At 33.5% G+C, this 25,648-nt stretch overlaps 4 protein-coding genes and 1 pseudogene across 6 annotated transcripts; 1 reads left to right on the top strand and 4 right to left on the bottom strand.

Annotated features, from left to right (window-relative positions):
- Nucleotides 1–443: 443 nt before the first annotated feature.
- Nucleotides 444–1,437, bottom strand: LOC104770414 (uncharacterized; annotated as a pseudogene). Its single transcript, XR_015595173.1, has 2 exons — nt 1,301–1,437; nt 444–1,229 (listed from the first exon to the last, which is right to left on the bottom strand). The product of XR_015595173.1 is annotated as an uncharacterized LOC104770414 (transcript).
- Nucleotides 1,438–2,037: 600 nt separating this feature from the next.
- Nucleotides 2,038–4,441, bottom strand: LOC104770430 (sterol 14-demethylase-like). Its single transcript, XM_010494859.3, has 3 exons — nt 4,203–4,441; nt 3,474–3,953; nt 2,038–3,236 (listed from the first exon to the last, which is right to left on the bottom strand). The coding sequence occupies exons 2-3, from the start codon at nt 3,945–3,947 to the stop codon at nt 2,244–2,246; spliced, it is 1,467 nt and encodes a 488-aa protein (XP_010493161.2). The 5' UTR covers nt 3,948–3,953; nt 4,203–4,441; the 3' UTR covers nt 2,038–2,243.
- Nucleotides 4,442–13,665: 9,224 nt separating this feature from the next.
- LOC104770405 (protein DETOXIFICATION 36-like) lies at nt 13,666–17,366 on the top strand. Its single transcript, XM_010494830.3, has 7 exons — nt 13,666–14,350; nt 14,612–15,243; nt 15,974–16,030; nt 16,146–16,384; nt 16,485–16,603; nt 16,691–16,777; nt 16,928–17,366. Exons 1-7 carry the CDS (start codon nt 14,036–14,038, stop codon nt 16,988–16,990), a joined length of 1,512 nt encoding a protein of 503 aa, XP_010493132.1. The 5' UTR covers nt 13,666–14,035; the 3' UTR covers nt 16,991–17,366.
- A 2,443-nt stretch (nt 17,367–19,809) lies between these two features.
- On the bottom strand, nt 19,810–24,056 carry LOC104770388 (heat shock 70 kDa protein 16). 2 transcript variants are annotated; one of them, XM_010494819.3, is made up of 11 exons: nt 23,880–24,025; nt 23,612–23,756; nt 22,228–23,516; nt 21,862–22,074; nt 21,630–21,725; nt 21,432–21,542; nt 21,059–21,250; nt 20,792–20,938; nt 20,572–20,700; nt 20,320–20,450; nt 19,810–20,218 (listed from the first exon to the last, which is right to left on the bottom strand). In XM_010494819.3, the coding sequence occupies exons 3-11, from the start codon at nt 23,398–23,400 to the stop codon at nt 20,116–20,118; spliced, it is 2,295 nt and encodes a 764-aa protein (XP_010493121.1). In that variant the 5' UTR covers nt 23,401–23,516; nt 23,612–23,756; nt 23,880–24,025; the 3' UTR covers nt 19,810–20,115. The 2 variants fall into 2 exon arrangements, with proteins under 2 accessions (XP_010493121.1, XP_010493114.1); XM_010494812.3 differs by lacking the exon at nt 23,612–23,756 and having other exon boundaries at nt 23,880–24,056.
- Nucleotides 24,057–24,486: 430 nt separating this feature from the next.
- Nucleotides 24,487–25,128, bottom strand: LOC104770381 (uncharacterized). Its single transcript, XM_010494799.2, has one exon. It carries the CDS (start codon nt 25,036–25,038, stop codon nt 24,694–24,696), a length of 345 nt encoding a protein of 114 aa, XP_010493101.1. The 5' UTR covers nt 25,039–25,128; the 3' UTR covers nt 24,487–24,693.
- Between the last annotated feature and the right edge of the window lie 520 nt (nt 25,129–25,648).

The raw sequence follows: 25,648 nt of genomic DNA, 5'->3' as shown, positions 1-25,648 counted from the left end.
CAATCAGAACCGTCGTTGGTCGTTGCGAATGGATTAATTATTACTTTTTTTATTGACTAATTATATTTTTTGTTACAATGTTTAGAATCTAACGGATTTGATGTAGCTGTATTGATTATTTGTGTATATTGATAGTATTTAAAAATAACTGATAAAAACTCGTTGTTGTAAAAAAAAAAAAAAAAAAAAAAAAAAAAAGACATTAGTGTTAAAAACTTAATATTCTGTCATAAAAATAATTAAGGTTTTCTCATCTTAGTGTTAAAATTTTGCTCGATCGTAGTTTCTGTTTGTGGTTTCGGCTTTGCGATTACTATTTTTACTTTGTTTTCTTTTCGTAGTTTTTAGTCTTTTATCCGTTACTTGTGTATTTTTGTAATCTTATATCAAAAATTAAAAATAATATAAAAGCTAACATTCATTATATAAAAAAAAAAAGGACATTAAACAAATTGATCTCCTCATACTTTTCTTGCAACAGTACATTACATTAGTGTTGATGAACAATATCTCCATCAGACACAAACTCAAATCTCTCAGAATCTAATCTTATCATCTATAGGTTCCAAAGATCTCGCAATCTTTATTAAACCTTCACCTCTCCTTAGCCTCATCTCATCAATACCTCCTACTTCTTTCGCCATCTCTAAACACTTCTCTAACTCATTTACATACAAGTCCATCTCCTCGTATTTTTCTTGCAAGGAAAGTTTGGCTTCCGTGAACTTAACCCTAACCCTTTCTTCCCTCCACATCTCAGCCATCTGCAACATTTCCCTCTCCTCCTCAGTCTCGTTCCACATCCTCCTTGCATTCGCCTTCAATTCATCTATCCTTGTAACCAGTTCCTCGCACACTTTCTCCATTGTATCTCTTTCTCTTCTCAACCGATTCACTGATGATTCCATATTCAAAATCTTCTTCTTTAACCTAGAATTCTCAGCTTTAGCTCTTTTCATTTCTTCCCTCTCTTTGCTTAACTTCTCCTTCAAGTAGTCAACAGCTGGATCAGTAGTTTTTTCTCTTTCAAATCTTTGGTTTCTTATGCAACACGATCCATACTTTTCGGCCTCGAGCTCTTTGATTCTCGATTGAGCCTTCCATAACTCCCCTTGAAGTTGAGGAACAAGGCTAATGTCTAGAACCTCCTCTTCTTGAAACTTCTCCCAAGGTTCAATGGAGTAATAAGTTCGGAGTGATCCCAAGTCCCACTTCGTGATGCTCTCCATCTACAGTATCGTGATTACGTACGCGAGTTAACCTATGAAAATTTCAGAAACCAAACCAAATGAACACAAACCTAATAGATAAAGCGTTATGACGAGGAGACTTGGCGTTGAGAAGGAGGCTTTTGAAGCTTAGACGCAAGCTTCCACGCCGAGACTTGGATCCTTTTAATCAAGGTTGTCGAAAGAGATTACACGGGACAAAAGTGGGCGTTGTTGTCTCCAGTGACTTGAATATGCGTCGACGGATGAAAGGTGTTTTTTCCGGCGATGAAGAGAGAGTCAGAAGATTTTCAGAAGAGACGCGATGACAATTCTGATATTTAACCATGTTAGGGATCTAGATATAAAATTTATACATGCATTCATACACCTGTGCTTACATTGCAATGCAGAGTATTAAGAAAGAAATTTGAACCATTTAAGACACTGATTTGGCACCAGATTTGGTCTCTTTACCTCCATCTATATACATATATTGTCTATATTTGTGGTCTCGTACGACTTCACATGAAATAAGACAGTTTTTACTAAATTAGTAGTCCAAGATATTCACCACAATCAAATATTTTCTTACTAAAATAGAATTTTACCAATTAAACAATTGTGTAGATGACTAATGTATTAATTACCTTTCATTTTTGAAAGATTCTTTCTAACAGTATTTGTAAAAAAGTTATCTGTTACGTTTTTTAAGGCATGCAACTAGACTTGACTCACCTTATCTTCGATGTTCTGCAATTTCAACAGATTTGAGTTTGATGACCTTTGTATAGTTCACTAATGAGACTAACCGAGTAGTGACTAAGGCTAAACCAAATGAAGTTCTCCATTTGAATTAGCACATTCCCCAGTTCCAACAAACTTAGAGAGCTTGAAAATAAAGTCAATTAAAGAACAGGAACAGTTAACAAAGCAGAAGAATCATCCAAACAACAAAACTAAAACCAAAGAGAGAAAAAAAGCAAAGCTTAAGGCAGAGGAAAAACCAAAGTTGCAATAACCTTAAACCTGACTTCAAGAAAGCTGGCGTCGCTTGTAACGCACCATCACACTGCCTTTAACACCAACCACCATAGCGTTCCAGTCTATCTCGGGGAACGGTGAAACCAACTCAAGCTCAAAGTTCCTCAACAAATGACTCCATATGGCTTTGATCTGCAGGTAAGCAAACGGCTCTCCAAGACACCCGTGCCTACCTCCACCGAATGAAATGTATGAAAATGCTCCTGCAGTTTTGTCCTCTTCTCTTCCCGGGGAGTATCTTTCTGGGTCATAGGTGTCCGGGTCTTTGAAGATATGTGGTAACCGGTTGGCAAATGCAGGCGAGGTTGCAACAATGTGACCCTTTGGGACATCATATGTTTTCCCATCCCGGGCTGTCACGCTGAAATCACTGTGCGAGGCTCTCATGAGCATGATCAATGGAGGGTGAAGCCTCAACGCTTCCTTAATGCAGCGGTAGAGAACATCCATCTCGGATAAGATATCGTGATCGATCTTTTCTCCATGTTTGGCAATCAGGTTCTTCTGCTCATCAAGAGCAGCTGAGAAGTACTCTTTGTATCGCATCAGATAAGCACCAGTCCACGTGGAAGTGATAGAACTAGTGTGTTGTCCTGCAAACAGAGCAGCAATGAGCAAACCGGTGACTTCAGATTCGGTTGTCTGTCTACCGTCTTTGTACTTTGACTCGATGAAACACTGCAACATGTCATTCTCTGATTTGCCAGAGCTTTTCCTCGACCCTATGATTTTTGAGAAAATATCAGCAAGCTTTTCTCGGGCACGGTCACGACGTCTGTGAGCTGGAAGTGGGAGGTATGGGAAGAGAACACTGATGGGAAGCATTCCATTGTCAAGGTCATGGAACAAAGCAGAAACATCATCAAAAAGCTGGTCACGAACTTCTCTACCCAGTAAACATCTACTTGCAGTCAAGATGATAAGACGCTCTAGCTCAACCTTCAGATCAACTTCACCACTCTCTCCCCATTTCGAGAAGTGATCCTGCCAAGAACAAGAACAAGTATATATGAAACTAACCAAAAAAAAAAGAGCACACAACACCTCTTAAGTTGAAGATTATAGCAGAGAATCAGATCTTTTAAAAATGAATCCCAAGAATACGGCTTTATTAAGGTATTAAGGAAGCAGAAGCAAGAAAGGTGAACCTAATTCATATACACACTCATAACTCATAAGTGCAAGCAAAAACAAATAAAAAAGGCCAAAACTTTGATATACCTCAGCTTCAGTAACCATCATATCCACATAACCCTTCAACTTGTTGACTCTAAGAGCCTCAGTGAAGAACCTAAACTGCTCCTGACGAACGGAATAGTCAACATCGAAGACAACCCCAGGACCAAAAGTAGGCACATTGAATTGATAAACTTCCTGCTGGCTAAGATCAGATTCAGAAGCTTTGAAAAAATGAGCAGAGACTTCAGGACCAATGAGAAAGGTGATCTTTTTGTGAACAAGATTGACAGTGAAGACACTACCAAGCTTAGGGTATTCCTCTCTAAGCATAATAATAGGTCCTTTCAAGAATTTGATAAGACTTCCGATCAATGGAGGCCAAGCTTTAAGAGTAGGAGGAAGACGCTTCTTCTTGGAATCGGAAGTGAAGAAGGAGAAGATGAGTTTGGCTATGACAAGTGTCGCCACTATAACCAAACCCGTCTTCAACAATTTGTTCTCCGGATCCGATTCCATGTTTAACTGTGAAAATCAAATCAATCAATGAAAATCAGAGAAACAAGAGAATGGAGTGTCACACGATTCAGATCCAGATTGGTTCGGATAGAATCGTGAGTGATCTAATCTGGGTAAAAGGGTTTCTACAGTAGAACGAGAACAGATCAAAACATACAAAAGCTTAGAGAACCACAGGGGAATGAAGTGAATGCGTAAGAAAAAAAAGCAGAGTATGATTGGTTTGAAGAGGGAGAAGAAGAAGAAGAAGCTTACTTTGATGGAGGATGATACGATGAGAGATGGCGAAGAAAAACACAAAACGGGTCTGTGTGAGTAGATTTGCTCTGCTCTCACAGATGTGGAGAGAAGAAAGTGTCGCTTTCGAAATCTTAAAGGCTGAACCTTTCCTCTTTACATGATTCACTCTTTTTACTCTCGATTCTTTTTTTGTTTTTTTCTTTTTCGATTTCTTTTTATTATTTTCGATTCTTTTTTTTTTTTTTTTTAACAATAATAATGTGATTGGATGGTATTTTCGATTAAAAGTAAAACCAACGGCGATAAAATCATATTGGTAAAAAACAAAAAAAAAAGTTGATATATAGTTAGTTACTATAGAAACTAAGAAAAAACTTTACTCTTATTATTACTTATTCACATTAATGATTACTACTCAACACATTAAATTGTAGCATTGTTGTGTCAGTTTCACCAATCAAAAGCTTATATTCATTTAGAGGTCTAAGATATGCATATGTTGACATAAATGAGAGAGTTGGTAGATAAACTGAAAACAAATTATGAGGGAATAATTTTGAATAAAACCGTTAAATCTGTGTGCAGTGATGATTGATGGGGTACGTTACGTAGTTGATGACAATTGGAGTCTCACGAGTCACGGCTCATCAGTTTCGGATTCGTACCACTTCAAACAACACTAATGTGCTTATGTGCATATGGACAACAACAACAAAATATTGTGCATCAGTGCATGTGGACAACGATACCATTATAAAAAAAATAATAATAATAATTCATTGGATAAGTTTTTGTGTAATGCGTTAGACGGAGAATACAAAGTAACTCAATCTATTTTTAACCATTATTATAAAAGAAGAACAACAAAGTGACTGAGTCGTAGTGAGCTCGTGGAATATTTCCATTCCAGCGATTAATCTCTGACCACACCTTATATTAATCTTCCTTTGCTATTAGTGCCGGCCGAGTTGGGTACTTGGGTTAAGCTACGCTTTAAACTACAATAATTGTGTGTGTCGAGGAACCACCACTATCAATCTATTTAGATAACATCTATGTTTACGCACACGGGATTCTTACGGAATTTACTAAACTCATGAGTAATCCGGTTTAGTATTTTTTTTCTCCCCAGCCTTTCTTTATATAGAGGATATAATAAAGCAAAACTATAAAAGATCATCAATCATATTTTTACGTTCTTGAAATTAATTTGCTGTATTACGAAAATGTGCTAAAATTATAATTACTACTAAGTTGCTTAACATGTTCTAGTCATCTCCTGAAGTACTTACGTTTTCAACGTTCAATTTTATTAATTTTAATCGGTATTCAATTAGTATATTCTTTTTCTGTTATTTCATATATTAGAATATGAATAGTAGATCTTTGTTTGAATTGTTTCCTCAGTTAGTGTCTCGCAAGTCACAACTCAGATTTTGTCACTTTCTAGTCCCTTAGCTGTCACTGTATAGAAGTATTGGTATCAAACTGTTGATTATCGAAGATGGCTAATTAAGCTAAGATACTCTAATAGTACTGAAAATTCAATCGATGACTAAATCATTCCTCAGGATTGATGGGAACCGTCTCGGAATATATCGTTATATAAACTATATTTTATGTGATAAATTGTTAAAAAAAATTTGGCAGCAACTTTTGCTATCAAATCTAGTTCAGTTCTAGTTCCAACTTTAAAAATGTGTTTAGTTCAACTAGAAGTTCTCTTTTGCGCTTTGTTTCACGCCCAAGATCTTCTGATTTTGTCTGTTGGGCTTGTTTTATTTTAAGGCCCACTTATCATGTTGGGCTGGTTCCCTTTTGGATTCTCATATAATAAAAAAAAAATCAACAATGTAGAGTCTCTCTTTTTGTCCACCAAATTTCCCATGGAATCAGTCGGATTTCCAACGGTTCTTAGACTCGACTGAGTACATATAGACGACCATTGTATAGAGTTCAGGTTTATTTTGGTTTAATCAGAATCTGTATAAATGTGGTTTAGAGGTTTTGGTTTAGGCCTAGTCAATTGTATATAAACCTGAACACTACTATACAATGGTCTACATACAATAATAGGCTTCACAGTTAACATGGCGAACCACGAAAAAAAAACCCCGCTCGGTTTATTCATTGTACTCCCTGATTAGAACCCGACACAACCTCTCTCGGACGGGTTATAGTTATACCAAGAACTGATTATTAATCATTAGTCAACTGGTGTTCTTTTAGATCGCACCGGTACCATGACGATATATAGGTTTATCTTATTAGTTCATAATTCTTGAACTTTTGTTATAAATATATATGTTCACATACCCAGTATATTTTTTTTTTATCGACGATGTACGTACGTTTTTAAATTTATATATTCGACCTTTGAATGTATATATCCACTGCCATGGAACAACAATATATATATATATATATATATATATATATATATATATATACTGCCATACTCTAGGCTTGCTCTGCATGCTTTATCTATAATATATATCAAACAAACTTTAAGGATCACCAAAAATAAAAAGGAATATCGTAATATGCAAGCTAATAAGGTAGTTTGATTCTTCTATAAGGAGATCACATGGACCTTCTTTTTAAAATCGATTATTTTCAGTGGATGATCATTAATTTAATGATAACAATCATGTACATGCGAATAATGTATCCTAACGGCCCAACACTCGGATATATATAACAGAGAATTAAGAAAAGTACTGGAAAATAATTAAGACGAATAACTAGCTGTCATGGTTTAGCTCTTAATTACTGTTAATTAACCACTAAAATAGATTATCGTGTATCTAAAATCTATGATGAATCTATTTGGCTTAATATATAGTACCTCTAAACACGAACTTTTTATTCATATGCATTTTCGAGGTTCAAACTACCTTTAAAAATATGAAAATGGCACCCTCTAACATTAAATTTGCGAGTATAACTAGAATAATACCAGTAGTAGAGAGTAGTCGTAAGCTTTTTTCTTTTGGTAGAGTAGCGTATGAAGTAAATAAAAAATACAACGCAAATCTCAAGAAATTGTCCTTAAAATATGTGTAATATGCATAAATCTTATTGTTAATATAATTTAAATATTTTTATAGATACTATGCAGTCTACGAAAATATCTAGTAGTGACTATAAAATACAATCCTTGTGTAACATTTATCAATTAGATTAATAAGATGTTGATATTTAATTATAGTTTTAGGGTTTTATATATAATTCGGCAAAAACGACTCTTAACAAACTAATTAGACCCGCTGAAACTGATGTGCAAACCAGCCCAAATAAGTAAATCAAATCCAGTTGTAACTTAAGCTTTATTTTGACGTTATGAAATAAAACTGCAATTATTTTGAAACTTTTCCAACAAAATGTATGTTTTATAAGGAGAAAAGAAAGAGAAAGCCAACTTTTTTTTTTTTAACTTAGCAGAGTCAAAAGATGTTGTTTGGGATTTAACTTCTGTTCCCCTAAATTCAGTTTTTTTCCTTCTTATTTGGTTCACCAACTCTCATACTTATCAACAGTTTATCTAAAGAAGTACATAGGATCCCACGAGATTCTCAAGTTGTATGGATTATTTTACCCTGATTATATGCATCACACGCGATGACATGGATATATCACAATATATGGTCACATCCGCACACTAATTTATACAAATATCATGCTGGACCGGATCTTGGAGAGCTCGTATTTTAGTGTAGTGATATTCATAATTATGTTTTATTGTTTAACTTTTGGTTTCGCAAAGTATAACTTTCAGTCGAAAACATAAAAATAAATTTGACGCCATACGGATATAAATTGTTGATGTGATATATGTCAAAAGGACAAACGCCAGTTTATTATTACAAATCCAAATTTACTAATCGGTAGTACTAGACTATCATAAAACCGCATCAATAATTTTTTTATTTTATTTTTGTGTGTGATGGACAGGAAAATATTTATAATCATTTTTTTGTGTGTGGTGGACATGAATTTAGAGCTTTTATCTTGTTATAAATAATAACAAATCCTCTTTTTGGGTGCACAGTGCAAACCCTAGTGTTTTGTTTGTTAGTATATATTACTGTTCTGTTATACACCATATTCAGTTAATTTTGATAATTTTTTGTGTATTCGAGTTGTACATTAAAAAAAAATGTTTAAATGAACGGGTTAAATAATAGTATGTAAATTTTAACCATATTGACAACAACAAAAAAAAACATATTGTCACATCTTTCTGAAAACATTTTAGGGGAATTTTTTTCCCTTTTTTGATAAATCTACCTATTAGTTATACCCTTTTTTGTTTTAATACTTGTTATACCTTATAATACTAGATTTCTCGAATCAGGTCTACGTGAAATGAAAGATATTGTTCACCACTTCATTGAACTCTATCTTTCCAAATTACGACAATTTGTGGATATTTTTATTTAATACGTAGCAAAACTGCAAAAGGACACTAATTACATTTGCTTACAAGATTTTGGATAAAATATTCGAAGTTAAACAATGTGTTTGATAGTCCCATTTTAGGCACTCTTCTGACTTTCACAACTTACCCCTCGTTTAATTTATTTAAAAATTCAGAAAACAAAACAAAAATGTATTATAAACACATGTCCTAGAGAAATTTGTAAAATGGTAAATCTTACGATACATAGTCTCTTCTTAAATACGACACTTTATTGACATATCTACTTAATGCGAAATAAATTAAAAGACAATACATCTTCTTAGGCTTGGGACAAAAAAAAAATCGAAGGAAAAAGGTTTGAATGGCACATTATAGGTTCCCTAATTTGATCCTATTTAATCAAAACAAATCTTGGTACAAAGAGGTAACGTAATTAGTCTTGTTCCACGTCTCCGCTAAAATTCTTTAATGAAATATTCTTCCAATACAAAAGGTATTTGCTAAACTCTTTTTTTTTTTTGGACAATAAAAGGTATTTGCTAAACACTCATAAAAAAATAGTCTAACAACTACATGGTCCTTACGAGTATATTACTACTATAGTATAAATATAAACAAAGACTACTATTTAACATTTCTCTGCTTCGCGCTCTCTCGCTTACTCACACACACACACACATACATGCAAGTATGTCATTTTCATTTAAGATTTTCCGAACAATCAAGGGGACAAGGGTCAAGGGAATATGTGTTCATGCATATTAAAGAGCCATAGCACAAGTCGTCTCAATATATATTTTATACATGTATAAGAATAAGATTTAGGGCTACACACTTATGTCATTACATGCATCATATCTGTTTATTCTCTAAAAGAAGTTATAATTACTTGTAACTATACGACTCACTTTTTAAAAAAAAATATTATATAGTTTTCGTAATTTTTTTTCAAAGTTGTGAATTTTATTTCTTATTATTAAATTTATTTTTGTTAGATTAATTTTTATTTGATGTTTTGTAACATTTCTGTTTGATATGTTTTATTACTACTTGAATTATTTTAGTCATATATTAAACGATGTTCTTAAGTCAAAAATAATAATCATTAAAAATAAGTAACATATATACTTTCATCTATGTCATTGAAAAAATTATGTGCGTTTATTATGTATCTCTTATACATAATTTTGAATTAATAAAAAGTTCTTAGAGAAGTGACATTGCTAGAAATTAGAACCTCTTTTAACTTAATAGAAATATCTCCTATATATTAATACAGAAGCACTCTCTTGAAAAAGTTGATGTGTCGCCGTCAGAGAGCTCGAAACACATTTAACAAAAAAAACCTTAAATTTTCTACTTAATTACATCAAAATGCCATTATATTTAAATTAAAATAATTAACTGAATAATAATTAGATATAACATTCAATTTTTACACAAATTTAAATAGCACATATTAAAACTAATTAAATAATTACATACTATTTTAAGTTAAAATTTCACTAAAATTTACTTACAAATATACAAGTCGAAATTATATTATTTTTAAGAAATAACTTAAAAGGCTATAAAAATATCTAAAATTAATAAAAATAAAGAACATATAACTTATTAACAAAAGCATATAAAATGTTATTTTTTATGTTAGTATTATTACCATAATAATTTAAATAACAAGTTTTCAATAGTTATTATAATTGATTATAAAAAGAAAAATATATTATCCCTTAATTATCTCCAACTCATTAAAGAAACTTAATTCCTAATAAATATAGATTTATATATATATTCATAAATAAATATAAAAATGACAACAAATTAGGGGATATCATGATGTGTGATTATTTATATATGTCTAAGTATGTAAACTAATTAATTTCAATATTTAGTGTGATTATTCATTCAAAAATAGAAATATTGATAATTGAATAGGAATATACCTTCTAATTCTACATTAATATATGTGCTATTAAAAAGGAATGATACAATAACCCTTATCATTATAAATAAACTTAGTACACAAAAATATATATTTCCATAAATTGTAACATTTTATAAATATTTTCTTTACCACGTTTACATAATTCACAGGTGAAATGTATTTTTACACATTTAAAACATATTTTTTACACGAAAAAACGTAGCTATGAATAAATAAATAAAAAACTTCAGTTACATATTATGTTTGACATAAACAAATATTGGTTCTAGAATAATAATCTTACTTATAATAATTTTTTTTAAATCGATTTATCTCGTATATAGTGCAGATTGTTATCTAATATATATTAAAAGGGCATTTGTCAAATATGAAGACCTTGACGATTTCCTTTGTCTTTTTTGGAGAAGTACTTGTCACATATAATAAAATAATTAAACATATAACACTATAATTATCAATAAACAAAAGTTATGAAAACATTTATCACACCTAACACTGCGTACGAGTATGACGAGCTTCATGTAGACCAGTCCGTGTGCTTACGGCTTTACCTGTGGAAGTTTGTGACTCTATAGTCAATAGTCAACGTAATTTGACGTCGAATAAAGTTTGTCTCTATGAATTTTTAAAGCACGATTTTGGCATGCCCAACGACGCCATGATTTTTCTATTTCAAACAAAACAAAAAAATCCATTTTCGTCTCTCGCTAATTTATATATTTTTATACTTTTTAATGTATTTTTTTTTTTTTTACGTTTTTTTTACTTTTGGAAGGGCTGTCACACAGGTTATCGAAATACTATAATTTGTATATTGAGTTATCATTACTCATAGAATTTGCGTAAGAGTTAACCGGTATATTATAAATTAATTAGTTTATTCTGATACAGTTTTTTAGAATCACATGTAGAAATGTACTGGTATGATAAGAAGAGCCAGAAATCTAAAATAAATTAATGGTTTCTGTTGGAAGTTCGATCACTGACGCCAGACGGGTTGCAGCTAGTACATTGTCTTTGTCGGCAACTCATAAATCATACCCACACTATGTTTTTGCAGATCGGATGTTACATTGTAGATCTCGTTGTGTACGGACATTTTTTGGTTTTATATACAAGTTCTTAAAACATTAATTTTGCGAATTGATTCAAATTCATTCGTTTCATACTAAAAGTAAAAGCTTTTTGGCTAACATTAATTATTTTTGCTTTACAACTTTAACTGATGATGACAGATCGAATTTATATAAAATCATGAGCATGCATGCATGTACCCATCATTATTGGTTCGTTTGTATAAGTATAATCATACCAAGAGTTAATTGTCAATTTCCTCTTTTGACATGTTTCAGTTTCGTTCTTGTTGTTGGAGTTGTTATTTCTTTTGGATAGATATTCAATAAGATATGGGATATAAATAATAATTTGCAAGTTACGTGTTTTGGTGGAAACCATATCCATATATACACTAATCTTTGAAATGTCTTGAATCTTATGCTGGCATGGTAGTTATATTTTTTCTCTCTCTTCGATCTCATCCATATATGTTTGCCTTTCATCAAATTTTCAAATGGCGTTCTTTTTTCACAAGGAAATTGATAATTTGATAAAGTGTCCAACGACACTCAGAGAAGCAATTATATATATTATATTATAAATTAACAGAAATTAGCATTAGAGGCTTAATATTTTTTACCCTGTCAGCCAATCGTGTACGAGAATTAGTTGGAATACGTTATTTTTTTCGTCAATATATTAAATATATATAGCCATGTGATCATCGTAGAAATATCAGACGAGTGACTCGTTGGTTTTCATAATTGGCACGATGCAACTGCCATATCTTCCAACGTATCTTAACTGTAAGCATTTGCAAGACTTTATTATATATATGTTAATGTGATGATGTTGTCTTTAAAATCCGTTTAAAAAAAAATATATATATATATATATATATATAGTAGTATTCGGCGACTTTGATTAGCTAGTTGGGTTAGGAGATTGTGATTATGACTAAAATTATGTTATAAGAATGAAAGTTTGTAAACTAAAGTTTAGGACGACGATGATGAAGATCAAATTTACATCAACACGTTCAAAAGATTTTTCATTTATATAATGAAATTAAAGGCAAGATCACGAAGGTGGTTTCGTTGCTAACATATTGCAGGCATTCACGTAAAAGTCGTGGACGAGAAAAACTAGATTGTCAAAATTAACTAATTAAGATATATATGAACAATCGGGATGTTCATAATAAATTTTTGAAAGACACGTAATAACTGGACTGGAGTTGTTTTAGTTAAGAATTTGACAATTAAAAAAAAAAAAAGCTTTTTTGGGCCACGGTCACGTAAGGTATGATACGTACGTACGATGCAACTGTAAAAATTAAGTGTAACAGAGAGGGGTCAAAACTAGAAAGGTTGCTTTTTGATTTTAGGAAAGGTTACTTCATTGCTTTCTTGATTGCGGACTTTATTTCCGGGAGGGAGGTACAACAATTCACGTGTTCTGCTTTGTTTCCGCATCCGACGTTTCATTCATTCCATAGAAAAAGACCACAAGTGTTGTTGTTCACAAAAACTAACAATAAAAACCAGAAGTTAATTTCATCAATCATCATTATCAGTTCATCACTATTGTTATCATTAACAGTTATGAATACTTTCTAATAATTACTCCGTAGTTGATACGACAAATTTTTTTGTTAAGAGAACCTAACTAGTAAACGGTGACGGCGAAGAGTGAAATGCTGTGAATATAGTTTGTATGATAAAATTTGATCAATGACGTCATTTTTAATATGAAAATAAATAACATGCACGGTCATGTCAGCAGTTGTAATATCTTTGTTTATTATATGAAATTTTAAACTAGTTTATATTTGCATTAAAGTATATGCTACACCACATACGTTTTTAATTAAGCTTAATGAATAATACATATGTGATTTAATTGTTTTTCTTTTCTTTTTGACAGCCAATTTAATTGTTTATTTATTTCTTGAACTTCATTGATTTGCAAATCTATATATGTCAATTTGCTAAACTAACTCGGATTATCCCACTATAAACAGTCAGGCTTGTTGAATAATCTAACTTGTTTCCATGTACTATAAATGATCCAAATATCTAATTATAATTACATTTTCACCTAAAGAGTCAGATATGATTAGGATTTGTTGACACGATGTGATAATGCACAGCCTTATTTTGTGTAAACATTACATACTATATATTTTTTCATGAAACAGATATGATTATTAAAATAAAGGAAGAAGGCTTTTTTCTTCTTTTTTTCAGCTTTCTTTATTTCTTGTGTTAATTAAAAAAATGTTCACACGGCAAAATCGCCTTTATATTACAGCTCCTCCCTAAGCAAAGTCGCAGAAAGATACAGACCAAACAAAGATATAGAGAGAAAAGTAGAGCGACGAATTCGTAGATTTTTTTTCTCTTTCTTGAGTAGAACAAAAAAATGGGTACGGAAGCTACCACCGCCGTGGACAACCTTCAGCAACCGTTGCTGGAGTCAACGAAATCGGAAGTTGACTTCAGGATGGAGAGTGTATTAACGGACACACATTTGTCATATTTCCGGCGGATCTACTTGGCGGCGTTGATCGAGATGAAGTATCTTTTCCACTTGGCGGCTCCTGCGATCTTTGTTTACGTTATCAACAATGGCATGTCCATGGTCACTCGTATTTTCGCCGGTCGTTTAGGAAGTATGCAACTCGCAGCTGCTTCTCTCGGAAACAGCGGTTTCAATATGTTCTCCATTGGTCTCATGGTACTATTACTTACATTTTTCATTTCTCTTTAAATATAGGTTTCACATATACAAAAATATACATAAACAACAGATCTGATGAAAGATTGCATCAAATATTTTTTATTTTATGGCATACTAAATCAGTTCTTTTAAAGGTTGAATATTATGATTTATAAAATAAATTTAAAAACAGAGAAAAAATGAAAAAAGTCTTCTTTGTTCTTCAAAACCAAAATATATCTGAATTCTGACCATATTTGTTTTTTTCCGGTGACGTAGCTTGGAATGGGAAGTGCAGTGGAGACATTATGTGGGCAAGCGCATGGAGCTCACAGATACGACATGCTTGGAGTCTACTTACAAAGATCCACGATTGTTCTTGTCCTAACCGGACTTCCAATGACCGTACTCTTCATATTCTCCAAACCTCTCCTCACTTCTTTAGGAGAGCCAGCTGACGTTGCATCAATGGCCTCAGTCTTCGTCTACGGTATGGTTCCAATGATCTTCGCATACGCAGTCAACTTCCCTATCCAAAAGTTCCTCCAGGCACAGAGCATCGTGACGCCAAGCGCGTACATCTCAGCCGCTATACTCGCCCTCCACTTAGTCCTCACTTGGCTCTCGGTCTTCAAGTTTGGCTGGGGCTTACTTGGTCTCTCCGTAGTTCACAGTCTCTCGTGGTGGATCATTGTTTTGGCTCAGATTGTTTACATAAAGATCAGTCCAAGATGTCGCCGGACTTGGGTTGGTTTTAGCTGGAAAGCTTTTGATGGTCTTTGGGACTTTTTCCAGTTATCTGCGGCTTCCGCCGTCATGCTCTGCCTTGAATCTTGGTATTCTCAGATTCTTGTTCTCCTAGCCGGACTTCTTAAAGACCCTGAACTTGCTTTAGATTCTTTAGCAATCTGGTAAGTTTTTTTTTTTCATGTTTTACATTTTACATTTTATTTTCAGTATTTTAACTTATCAAGTAGGACACATAATGTGCCAAAGTAGAAACACAGATACAGCCGAAAATTGATAAATACCTTTATTTTTGGGTAACAATCGAGTACTATCAAAATTTTAGAATACTTCCAAAACTTTAGTTCCTTCCATGAAATGTAGCCGTAATTGTTACAATTACAAAAACAAAATGTGGATGATTTTGTTTAGTATAGATTTAATAGCAGTGAATCAGAACACTGGGTCAATAATGGTATTGTGCTGTTTATCATTTGTCCGATCAAACTCTTCAACTTTTGGCTAGTTTTTGGGAATCTCCTTTTTCAGAAACAAAAAAGTCACGTTAGTCTCATTGTACCAATGTATGTTTGCGTTAAAAGCCATAATCAGTGTTTTATTTTGGACGTTTCTTACTAGCTCTCTTGAGAGCGTAAACTTCGTGACGTTTCCTTGATAAACAACGGCATGCACTTCTGTGCCTTGGAAAACACATAAAGTATCGATAACTTCAAGACCCAACTTGGAGTACTAGTTTATTAAGGATTTGATTATTAAAGTGTAGTATTACTGACTCCTTCCGAACAAGAAACATAATTTTTATTACTGACTCTTTCTTACGACTTGGTCATAATAATAGTATACAATTTCTTATTACTCTATGTTATCTTACTTTACTTTTGTTTTTATTTGCAGCATGTCTATTTCGGCAATGTCGTTCATGGTGTCCGTTGGATTCAACGCAGCTGCCAGGTTGGTTAAAAAACGTTTTCTATTATTCACACATGCCAGTGGTAATAAATAAATAACACACAAGTTACAAATGGATAATTAACTACTAATATTTTAAATTTATTTGTTACTACAGTGTAAGAGTTAGTAACGAATTAGGAGCTGGAAATCCAAGATCAGCAGCATTTTCAACCGCGGTAACTACGGTGGTATCATTTTTACTGTCATTGTTTGAAGCCGTCGTGATCCTCTCATGGCGTCACGTCATCAGTTACATTTTCACGGATAGTGAAGCCGTTGCTGAAGCCGTCGCCGAGCTCTCTCCTTTCTTAGCCATCACCATTGTTCTCAACGGAGTACAACCTGTTTTATCTGGTATAAATACGACAAAAACTTATTTCAATAAGTCGATTAGTTGTGATTTGTGAATGAATGATTCAATTATTGAGTTTTGTTTATTTTGGGATAAAAACAGGTGTGGCTGTTGGATGTGGGTGGCAAGCATATGTGGCGTACGTTAACATTGGATGTTATTACATTGTGGGGATTCCTATTGGTTATGTTCTTGGTTTCACCTATGATATGGGAGCTAGGGTACATTTCATTTTTTTACATGGTCTTATATTAGTTGAAGTGGTGTAAAAGGTGAAATTAAATTAAATTGTTGATAATTTGGTGCAGGGAATATGGACAGGGATGATTGGGGGCACACTCATGCAAACTATTATCTTAGTCATTGTCACTTTCAGAACTGATTGGGATAAAGAGGTAAATTACTGATTATCATTTATATCTTCATTTTTTTTTGTGCAAACTTATATCTTCACTAATACAACAATTTTAGTCTGTATGGTTTTGACTTTGGGTTCATTTGTTTATTTATTTGATGTTTTTATATTTTCTTGGTTTTTAATTCAGGTGGAGAAGGCGTCGAGACGATTGGACCAGTGGGAAGACAGCTCTCCGCTTCTTAAGCAATAAAATAAATAAATTGATCTTTTCAAAATAAATCTTAGGGAGATTTGGAGGTCCATTATATATATATATATATATATATATTCTGGTTTTCCCCAAATTGATTAAAAAAGAAAGAAAGATAGACCCTAGTTAGTTAATATATCAAGAGATCATTCGATATGCGGACCTCTTAATTAATGAATTGGAAAATAGAAAAGTTTTCAGAGGGGGTTAAAGTACGAGAATTAAGAACGTCGTCAATGTACATGATTTTGTAAGGAAGTAATATCAAGAAGTAAGAATGATGATATGTTGATGTATTTGTATTGTGTGGAAGAGTGAAATTTATTGTAAACGATGGATCAAATAATGAAACATATACGTTTGTTATGGTCCACAATTCTTTTTTGGCAACCCTACAAAATGTGGTAATTTCTACATAATTTTCGTCACTCATATAATTTTTTACGTAATAGTTATATGATTTCAAGTGGCATGTTTTTCCATTTTGGTGATATTGCATTTTGTTCCGTGGTGTTACAAGTTGGAACTACTTACTACTATTTTACAGATTACATAATTGATACTATGGAAAAGAGAAAGAGTTATTATATAAGCTTTGACATATTACAAAAATAGGTTTAAATAGATGAAATAAAATAGAAGAAAATAAGTTATAAACAAATACTATATGTTATAATTAAGCTAGTGAAAGCTAAGTACTCTGTATTTTCTGAAAACTTTGGGATGATTAAAGATTATTTTAAATTGTTTTAAACACTTCTTGATCACTATGTTTCTACAAATCCTTTTTCATAATTCATAAAAAATTTTAGGGTAGAGGCAATGGTCAATAAAAGTTTACGTAGGATAGTTACGACGGAGCCAGATAATAAATAATATTTGTTGAGTTGTTAATGGGTCAACGTCAAGCGAGTCAGATTAAACTTATCATCGTCTGTTGTAACGCCAATCATAGTAAAACAAGTAATCCTATAAATCTTTCAAGTGCATATAAACTATTTGTATATATGATTTATTATTTTTAAAGACCACAAATTATAACTATAAGATAATTTCCCATCTTAATCGACTATATGCATGTCGGTATCATCAAGTTTACATCTTAGAAGTTAGAACTACGTTTCTTACGGAAACTTAACCTAAACGACGACGAAATTCAGACAATATATATATTTTCTATGAGAAAAACTTGATCGTAGTCAAGTTTAGTCTGCCAAAGTAATTATCTCCATCTAATGATGACGAAATTGTTATAAGTATTTAAACTTTGTAGTGAGTGTTGTACTAGTTGGAAAACAAAAGAAGTCACGTTTATTTAGCCTTCGTCATTTTTTTCTTTTCTAATACCATTATAGTAGACTATTAAACGTTCTTAAGACTAATGAGTATCTTCGCACGAATGTTGAAAGCGAGAGGGTTATATATCACTGAAATAGTCAAAATCTGGTTTACTGAAACTACTTGGCTTTTGAATGAGTAAATTTGGTGGACCAAATTCAGTTTATCATTTCGGATTTGGATCTGATTTGATTTTGATTTGGTTTGATTTACTTTGTTTGTTTCTGTCTAATAATTTAGAACAGTCAAAACGTAGTTAGCATACCTTGAATAAAAGTGGGACACCATCACCATGCATGATGCATTCATACTACTAAAAAAAGATTGAACTTGGAATGAAACTTAAACTACGACAGACCAACCCATGAACCCAAACTAGATTTAGTTTTAAATTCGGTTCACTGATTTATCCCCTATACCAGAATACTCATTATGTATATGACGTCCATCATCGTTTTTTTTTTTTTTTTTTTGAAATTGCATTTATATTTAATGATAAAATTATAATGTTGACATTTAGGAAAGAATACAATATTGTTAATTTTATTTATCAGCCGCCTATGTTAACTTAAAATATTACAAACGTTTTACATTTTTTCTTCTGCATTTTTTTTAATAAAACTTAGGAGAATACTGTATTCTAGTTGAATAGTAACACAATACAGTATTAGCCAAAAAATATATATACACCAATTGACTTATTTCGCTAAGAATGCGATGTGATATAGCCTGTGTTTGAGCTTCCCCAATTCCCAATCCCCAATCCCCAATACTAGTTTTCAATGGTCCATGTGAAGATTCATTCAGCTAAATGCTTCCATCATGTTGGTGAAGTTATTAAATATTGCGGTTGGAAACAGTTCACCTCACTTATTATTTTATTTTTTCTAATTCATAAGTACTGCCTAATTTCTTAAAAGAACCACAAAACAAGAAAATGAAATGAATAGAAAGATATAGAGGCTTTATATATACAAGATGGTGATTTTGTGTACACACGCTATAGATTTAAGGACTAATTATATGGTAAATCTACTGTTATGTAGTATAGTTTTTTGTTGTTGTTGTTGTTGTTACATGAAATGAGTGGTATGACTATAAGTTTGGTCTTATCATCTTCCACAAAATCGGCTAATTTTGTCTCGTGATCAAGAGACATACTTTGGCGAAGTAGATAAAATAAAAGATTCCAACTTGTACGGCAATATTAAATGTTTATGGTTGGATCCGTTTGAGATTCGAGCTCGTACGACTAGAAAGAAACAAAATTGAACGGATGATAGGAACTGGGGAATCATCTCAATTTGGGGTTATACGGATCCACTCACCATACGCGTAGTTTGATATGGTGATCTCCAACAAAACCTATATCCACTTGTTATTATTCACTCGCACGGGTTTTTATGTAGGACTGCTTTTAAAAACTTGTAGGTCTTGAATTGGTTGCACATGTCACGACAATCGAGCCAACAAATATAAAATTGGTTACAAATTGAAAGTGTAATTAGAGCAAATAATAGAACATTTTTCTGTTTTTTTTTTTAAAATAAATGTTTAAAATCAACCAAAAAAATATTCACCATAAGGGGGACAAAAAAGTCTTGAAAAAAGCAAATTCAGAAGAAAATTGGTTTCAAATAATTGACAAAAGAAGAAAAATCGTTTCAAATCACCGGACACGAGAGATACGCAGTGAGATTGTTTGGCCTTATTATTTTTTCCTTCTTTTTTCTTGCCCCCATGTAGAATAAAAGAGTCAAAATTTAGACTTGATAGAGTCAGAAAAATCAATCAACCTCCATATCATCTGAGTTTCTACTTCCTTGTGATCCTCCATTATGTTCTGGTTTCATGGGCGGAGAGTTTGATTTCCCAATGTACTTGCAAGTCCTGAAAACACATTCACATCTCAGTTTAAATAGTTTCTTGTGCCGTTATATTGTGAAGATAGCTTGAAGAGTAAATAAGAGAGAGGGTTATGTTATATTTACGCGTTAAGAGCATCAGCTTTTCTCCTGATTTCACCAGATTGCATCTCTGGATTAGCGTCTTTGGGTAAAGATTCTTGTTCTGCGCTTCTCTCCTGAAGCCACCTCTCAGCTTTATGACATTCATCAAGAACCTGAAACCGAAAAATATAATCAGGGGTCTCATCATATAGCAATCTTGACAAACTTTATCCGTCTCATTTCAGATTGTATTGCCAATAGAGTGAGACTTATGTTAGTAGTTTAGAACCACACCGCGTTCTTTCTTGGAGGAGGAAGAGACTCTGCAGCCATTCGACTATCTGCAATAATTTTCAGAAGATCTTTTGATGCTTGTACTCGCTCTTCTCCATCTTTAAACCGACTTTCAATAGGATCGATGAGCTGCTCAGCAATATAAGTCATCAATTAGGACATGAAAAGTCACCTGCAGAGAGATTTGAGAGATATACAGAACTTTGAGAGATTTACTTACCTTTTTAATATCATTCAATTTTTCAATGTAAGCATTTTCGGATTCATCATCACCATCTTCGTAGAGCCAGTCCTCTGTTTCCTGAAGATTTCTAGCTATGCATTCCCGTTCTGACTCGGTTGCAGTGTTCCGATATGTATTTAGCATCTGCCCATATACACAGTGTTAACTGTTTATTCTCGGAAGTGATAACATCTCAAAAAGGAAACAAACATTTTTTAACCAAAATCTAGAGGTGTGAGCTATTAAACCCAGATGGAGTAGTACCTTATCACGCATCTCATAAACAAAGGATTCAAGAGCATTTTTCTTATCCTTTGTCGATTCCATTTTCAGATCTTGCTCCACTAAAGAGTTCTCTCTCTGTTTGGCCTCCGATAACTCATCCTTTGTCAATGCACCAGATAGATTCGCAATAACTGGAATTTCCATTCTTTTGATAGCCTTAGGCTCATTACCCTACACAAGATAAAACTATCTCATGATTTTTGTAGACCAAGATGCTCTGGAAAATCTCCGTAACAACCAATTGAATGGAGATGCCAATGCTTTAAGATCAGCTTTTTATTTTTCGGACCTCCGGCTTGCAGCATTCTTGCTATGCAACTATATTTTTTAGACGGTGTTAAACTATACTTACAGTAGGACCTGACGAAGCGTCTAAAGTGTCATCCTTTGTAGCAGCAGATTGGTGGTTGTTTTCGGATATCACATCTTCAGATGTTATATTCTCCTTGTGATGTTCTATTAGCTGTTCAGAAATGGAAAGTTTAGACTCAAGCTAGGTAGTGATGTAAAGGCAATTATATCTGGAGAGGATTGATGAGATTGTACTTACAGAAGCTGAATCGATCGTTACAATCCCGTGGAGATTTAACTGAACTCTTACTTTGACACGTGCTGCTTCTCCATAGGAAATATGGAAAGGACCAATCTAACAAACATTACACAGCAAACTTAGAATTCCATAATATATGCAGTGCCCAATAATGGAATAACTGCCAGTGTGAACTCAGAGCTATAAAGACTGAATATAGATCCAGTAAAGGAAAGCCTGAAAGATAGCATACCTTAAAACTGCAGATCGGAGTCGGTAAATCAGGTGTTATTTCGTCATGGTTTGCATAAAAGGCTTCCAAATGGAAAGTGTTTTCCCTATGTAGAGTAAGAACCTTTACACTTGGAAAGACCTGGCCTTTCGGAAAGAGCAATTCATTCGATATTGTGTTTATGGGACCTTTCTCAGATGAGAAGCCGACTGCGAAAGGGAAAAAATCTTGAACCTGAAAATATGGGAAGCATAAACAAAAGAAACATTAGCCATTCATAGGAAATAAATCTGTTAAGCTATAAACGCCATCATGTTTTACTACACACTACCTATAACTACTGTAATAATCTTATTATTGTGCTAGATAATTTTTATTAAAGAATACCTCATAATCTCTAACTCGGAAAACTGGACTGAGCATTGCACATTGAAGCGCACATCCTCGAGCTACACACTCACTTGCATTCACAGTCCTGCCTAGCTCCCTCTTAAACAAGGAGCTTAGCATCTTAGATATAGCTGGAATTCGGGAACCTGAACCAACTAGCTCCACAGAATGGATATGATCCAAAATTAATCCAGAGTCAGCCAAAGCCTTCTGACACGGTACAATTAATCTCTCCAGCAAACCTGCTGACAACTGCTCAAACTCTTCTCTCTTGATGAAGCTCCTCACGTCCTTCTCCTCCATCAGACATTCTATATTCAGCTGTGCCTCAGCATTTGCACTCAAGACCTTTTTAAGTTTCTCACACGATGCTCTTAACCTAACACACGCCTTGGTATTTGTATATACATCTATGCTGTATTTCTCCTTAAATTCGACGGCAAAGTGGTTGAAGAGAACCTCATCAAAATCTCTCCCGCCCAAGTTTCTATCAAAAGCATGAGAACGGACTCTCATGCTTCCAGACTCAAATGATGCCACACACACTTGTGTATCGCAGTGACCAATATCGATAAACACAATGTAAGTAGGGCTCGAGTTAGCTACCAGGTCTGTCTTGTATATACCATATCCAAGAGCAGTAGCTGTAGAATCATGCATCAATCTCAACGGCCTCAGGCCAGCAATGGCTGCAGCATCCAAATAAGCAAGTCTCTGTGCGTTAGTAAAGTAGGAAGGTATCCCAATGACACAGTCTGAAACAGGAGTTTTGAGACTCTTCTCCGCGGTCTGCTTCAAATGTGAAAGCAACATGCCTAGTATCTGCACTGGACTAAAGCTCTGAATCTCACCCATGTACCGAAGTTGAATTTGAATTCCACCATCAGAGCCTTCGGAAGCTTCAAAAGGGAACAACCTCAGATCATTCTGAACATCAGGTTCCCTAAATTTCCTACCGATCAATCTCTTTAGCTGCGAAATGGTAGATTTGGGATGCATAGTAGCAGAGGCAGCAGCAGCAGCACCCATGAATCTCTGCTTCTCACCAAAGGAAACCATAGCAGGATTTTCTCGGTTGGACTCATCGTTCAACAGAACATCGATCCCTCGTTGCTTTGCAACCGCAATAACACAGTTCTCATTACCAACATCAAAACCCACCACACTCATTTTAGCAAACCTAAAAAAAACCCAAATAGATAACCGTATAACTCAAAAGATCAACTCCAATTCCAAACAGGAGGATCTCTACACTATGAGCTTCCTGCGAATCAAACTCCTCGCTTCTGCAATATAAGAAACCAAAACCAAAATCACATCAACAACTTGATAGAATCTATCAATTAAAGCAACCGGATCAATGCAACATAGAATTTAGTACATGTAACCCATAAAAGGTAAGCACAGAACCCGTAACAATCTGAGAAACGACGCATCAACTTCACAAGAATGTGGAAATTTCAGCACTAAAATCCTCACAGGATTCGTTGACAATTTCGTATCTATTTGCTCACTCTTAGATTTTCCTAAGCAAATCAACAAGAGATCTTAGATATATATATATATATATACGCATTACGAAACTCTAGCTCGTCAATGAGAAATCAAATCAAACGAGAAGAAGGAGAAAGGGATTAAGAAGACTATACGGTGATCAGAATCTTCGAATCGCGTGACGCTAAGACCTCCGATGACTTGGGGACGAGGACGAACGAAGAAGATGAGAGAAAAAAAAAAAAAAAAAAAAAAACAAAGTTAAGAGGGAGAGAGAGAGAGAGACAAGGGAAAAAAGGGTAAAGAGAATTACAGAAAAGGAAATTTTATTTAGATTGAAGTCCTTATCTATTCCATTTAATTGACATTGTAACCCTAAGATTTTTATTGGCCTTACCTAACACCCAAGATTTTTTTACTTAAATTTTGTGTCGTGCGGATTAGAATTTTTTTTCACGATATCGCACGAACGTACACAAAGTTCAGTTGAGGTGTGATCGGGTTCAATAAATTATGTTTAATTTTCAGAAATATATTTATCAAAAAAATCTTAGTAAGTAGTATGTATATTAAAAATATGATATAGAGGCAAAAAATTCTACATATTTATTTTGTTTGGCTGATTAAATTTTGAAAACTGTCAAAACAATATATAATCTATGTTCGATATAATGAAATGAGAGTTTGAGTAGTAATTAGTTATGAGATTACGCAGATTAAAATCCCATAGCCCAAATTAAAGAGCAATCAGCAATACGTGTCTAGCTCACAAATATTTTTGAAGCATCATATAGTTAAATGGTTATTATTATACACTTACAAGAATTTTTGCCCCCTTTTATGAAAAATTAAAACTCATGATCTCTTCATATTACATTTCTTGATAAACTTTTGTAATAGAGATCAACAGAAACAAAAGAAACAAAAGAAAAAAAATTACGCAATTAACAAGAAATATAAAATTAGAAATCAAACTTCAAAAATAGGTCTAGGTAGTCCACTTGTTGCACCACCACCGTGGAACAGCTTCTTCAAGGCTCTCACGCCGTTGTGAGAATGCTTTCGAATCCCGCCAAATCTAACGGCGGATACTACGCTCCGACGCAGCTTAGTCAACCTCTTTGCGATCTTGACCTTCAACAGATAAAGCTTCAGCCGTATAAACGACGAATGAGGATCACGCCGAGCAACCAAGTCGGCTTCTTGAAGTGTTTTGTAAATCAAGAACTTTGCTCGTCGGTGAAGCACCTCTTCGGGGTCTTCCTTGTCCACCTTCGTGTAAAGGCACGGTGACGGCCTTTTGAAGAGGGTCATGTCCGTCTTTTCGAGTTTTCCCGACGACGACTTTTGGGAAGGAGAAGGTCAATGATCAGAGAGATGAGGAGACGATTTGAAATGATTCAAGTATTTGTAGTCATTGCATTGAGCAGTGCTGGTGCACTAACTAGTTACTTGTATACGTGTTTAGTATATATTTTTCCCTATAGATATATAATTTCTTATAAGAAAAATTAACTTAAAAGTCAAATCATTAAGCATAATATATAAAGATAGACATAAAATATATGAGACGGTATGAATTTCCAGCTAACAATCCATAATTAATCCTATAAATATAATCTTTCTTCTAATTTAATTATGCGAAATGAGGTCATGTACTGTTATATATACTTGTAAGATAGCATTCTCAGACTAAAGATATTTCCATTTACGAGTTTGCCGTCCAAATATTCTAATTTATTTTCTTGCAAAATGAGGTCATTTGGTATATAGTCATAATATGACATTTCGAACTCTAGCTTTTCAATTTACGAGTTTTCTAAATGTTGCCCAAATCACATACAGTATTTTAACCTCTCTTTTTCTTTTTTCGTTTTGTATAAGCATCTTCTTAATAACCTTTTATTTTATAACTTTATCATTT

The sequence above is a fragment of the Camelina sativa genome, chromosome 3, assembly GCF_030686135.1.
Source record: "Camelina sativa cultivar CO46 ecotype springtype chromosome 3, ASM3068613v1".
Classification (NCBI taxonomy): Eukaryota; Viridiplantae; Streptophyta; class Magnoliopsida; order Brassicales; family Brassicaceae; genus Camelina; species Camelina sativa.
Note: the sequence above shows the minus strand (reverse complement) of the source record. Positions and strands in the feature narration are given on the sequence as shown.

What these genes read in the sequence shown, in the direction of transcription:
- LOC104770430 (XM_010494859.3), bottom strand. Translation starts at nt 3,947, where the DNA reads ATGGAATCGGATCCGGAGAACAAATTGTTGAAGACGGGTTTGGTTATA. An exon ending in TGATGGTTACTGAAGCTGAG is followed by an intron (nt 3,237 to 3,473) that starts GTATATCAAAGT and finishes TGTTCTTGGCAG; the next exon opens with GATCACTTCTCGAAATGGGG.
- LOC104770381 (XM_010494799.2), bottom strand. Translation starts at nt 25,038, where the DNA reads ATGACCCTCTTCAAAAGGCCGTCACCGTGCCTTTACACGAAGGTGGAC.
- LOC104770388 (XM_010494812.3), bottom strand. Translation starts at nt 23,400, where the DNA reads ATGAGTGTGGTGGGTTTTGATGTTGGTAATGAGAACTGTGTTATTGCG. An exon ending in CTCCTCCAAGAAAGAACGCG is followed by an intron (nt 20,451 to 20,571) that starts GTGTGGTTCTAA and finishes TTTCGGTTTCAG; the next exon opens with GTTCTTGATGAATGTCATAA. An exon ending in AAAGCTGATGCTCTTAACGC is followed by an intron (nt 20,219 to 20,319) that starts GTAAATATAACA and finishes ATGTGTTTTCAG; the next exon opens with GACTTGCAAGTACATTGGGA.
- LOC104770405 (XM_010494830.3), top strand. Translation starts at nt 14,036, where the DNA reads ATGGGTACGGAAGCTACCACCGCCGTGGACAACCTTCAGCAACCGTTG. An exon ending in TGTTCTCCATTGGTCTCATG is followed by an intron (nt 14,351 to 14,611) that starts GTACTATTACTT and finishes CCGGTGACGTAG; the next exon opens with CTTGGAATGGGAAGTGCAGT. An exon ending in TTAGATTCTTTAGCAATCTG is followed by an intron (nt 15,244 to 15,973) that starts GTAAGTTTTTTT and finishes TTTTATTTGCAG; the next exon opens with CATGTCTATTTCGGCAATGT.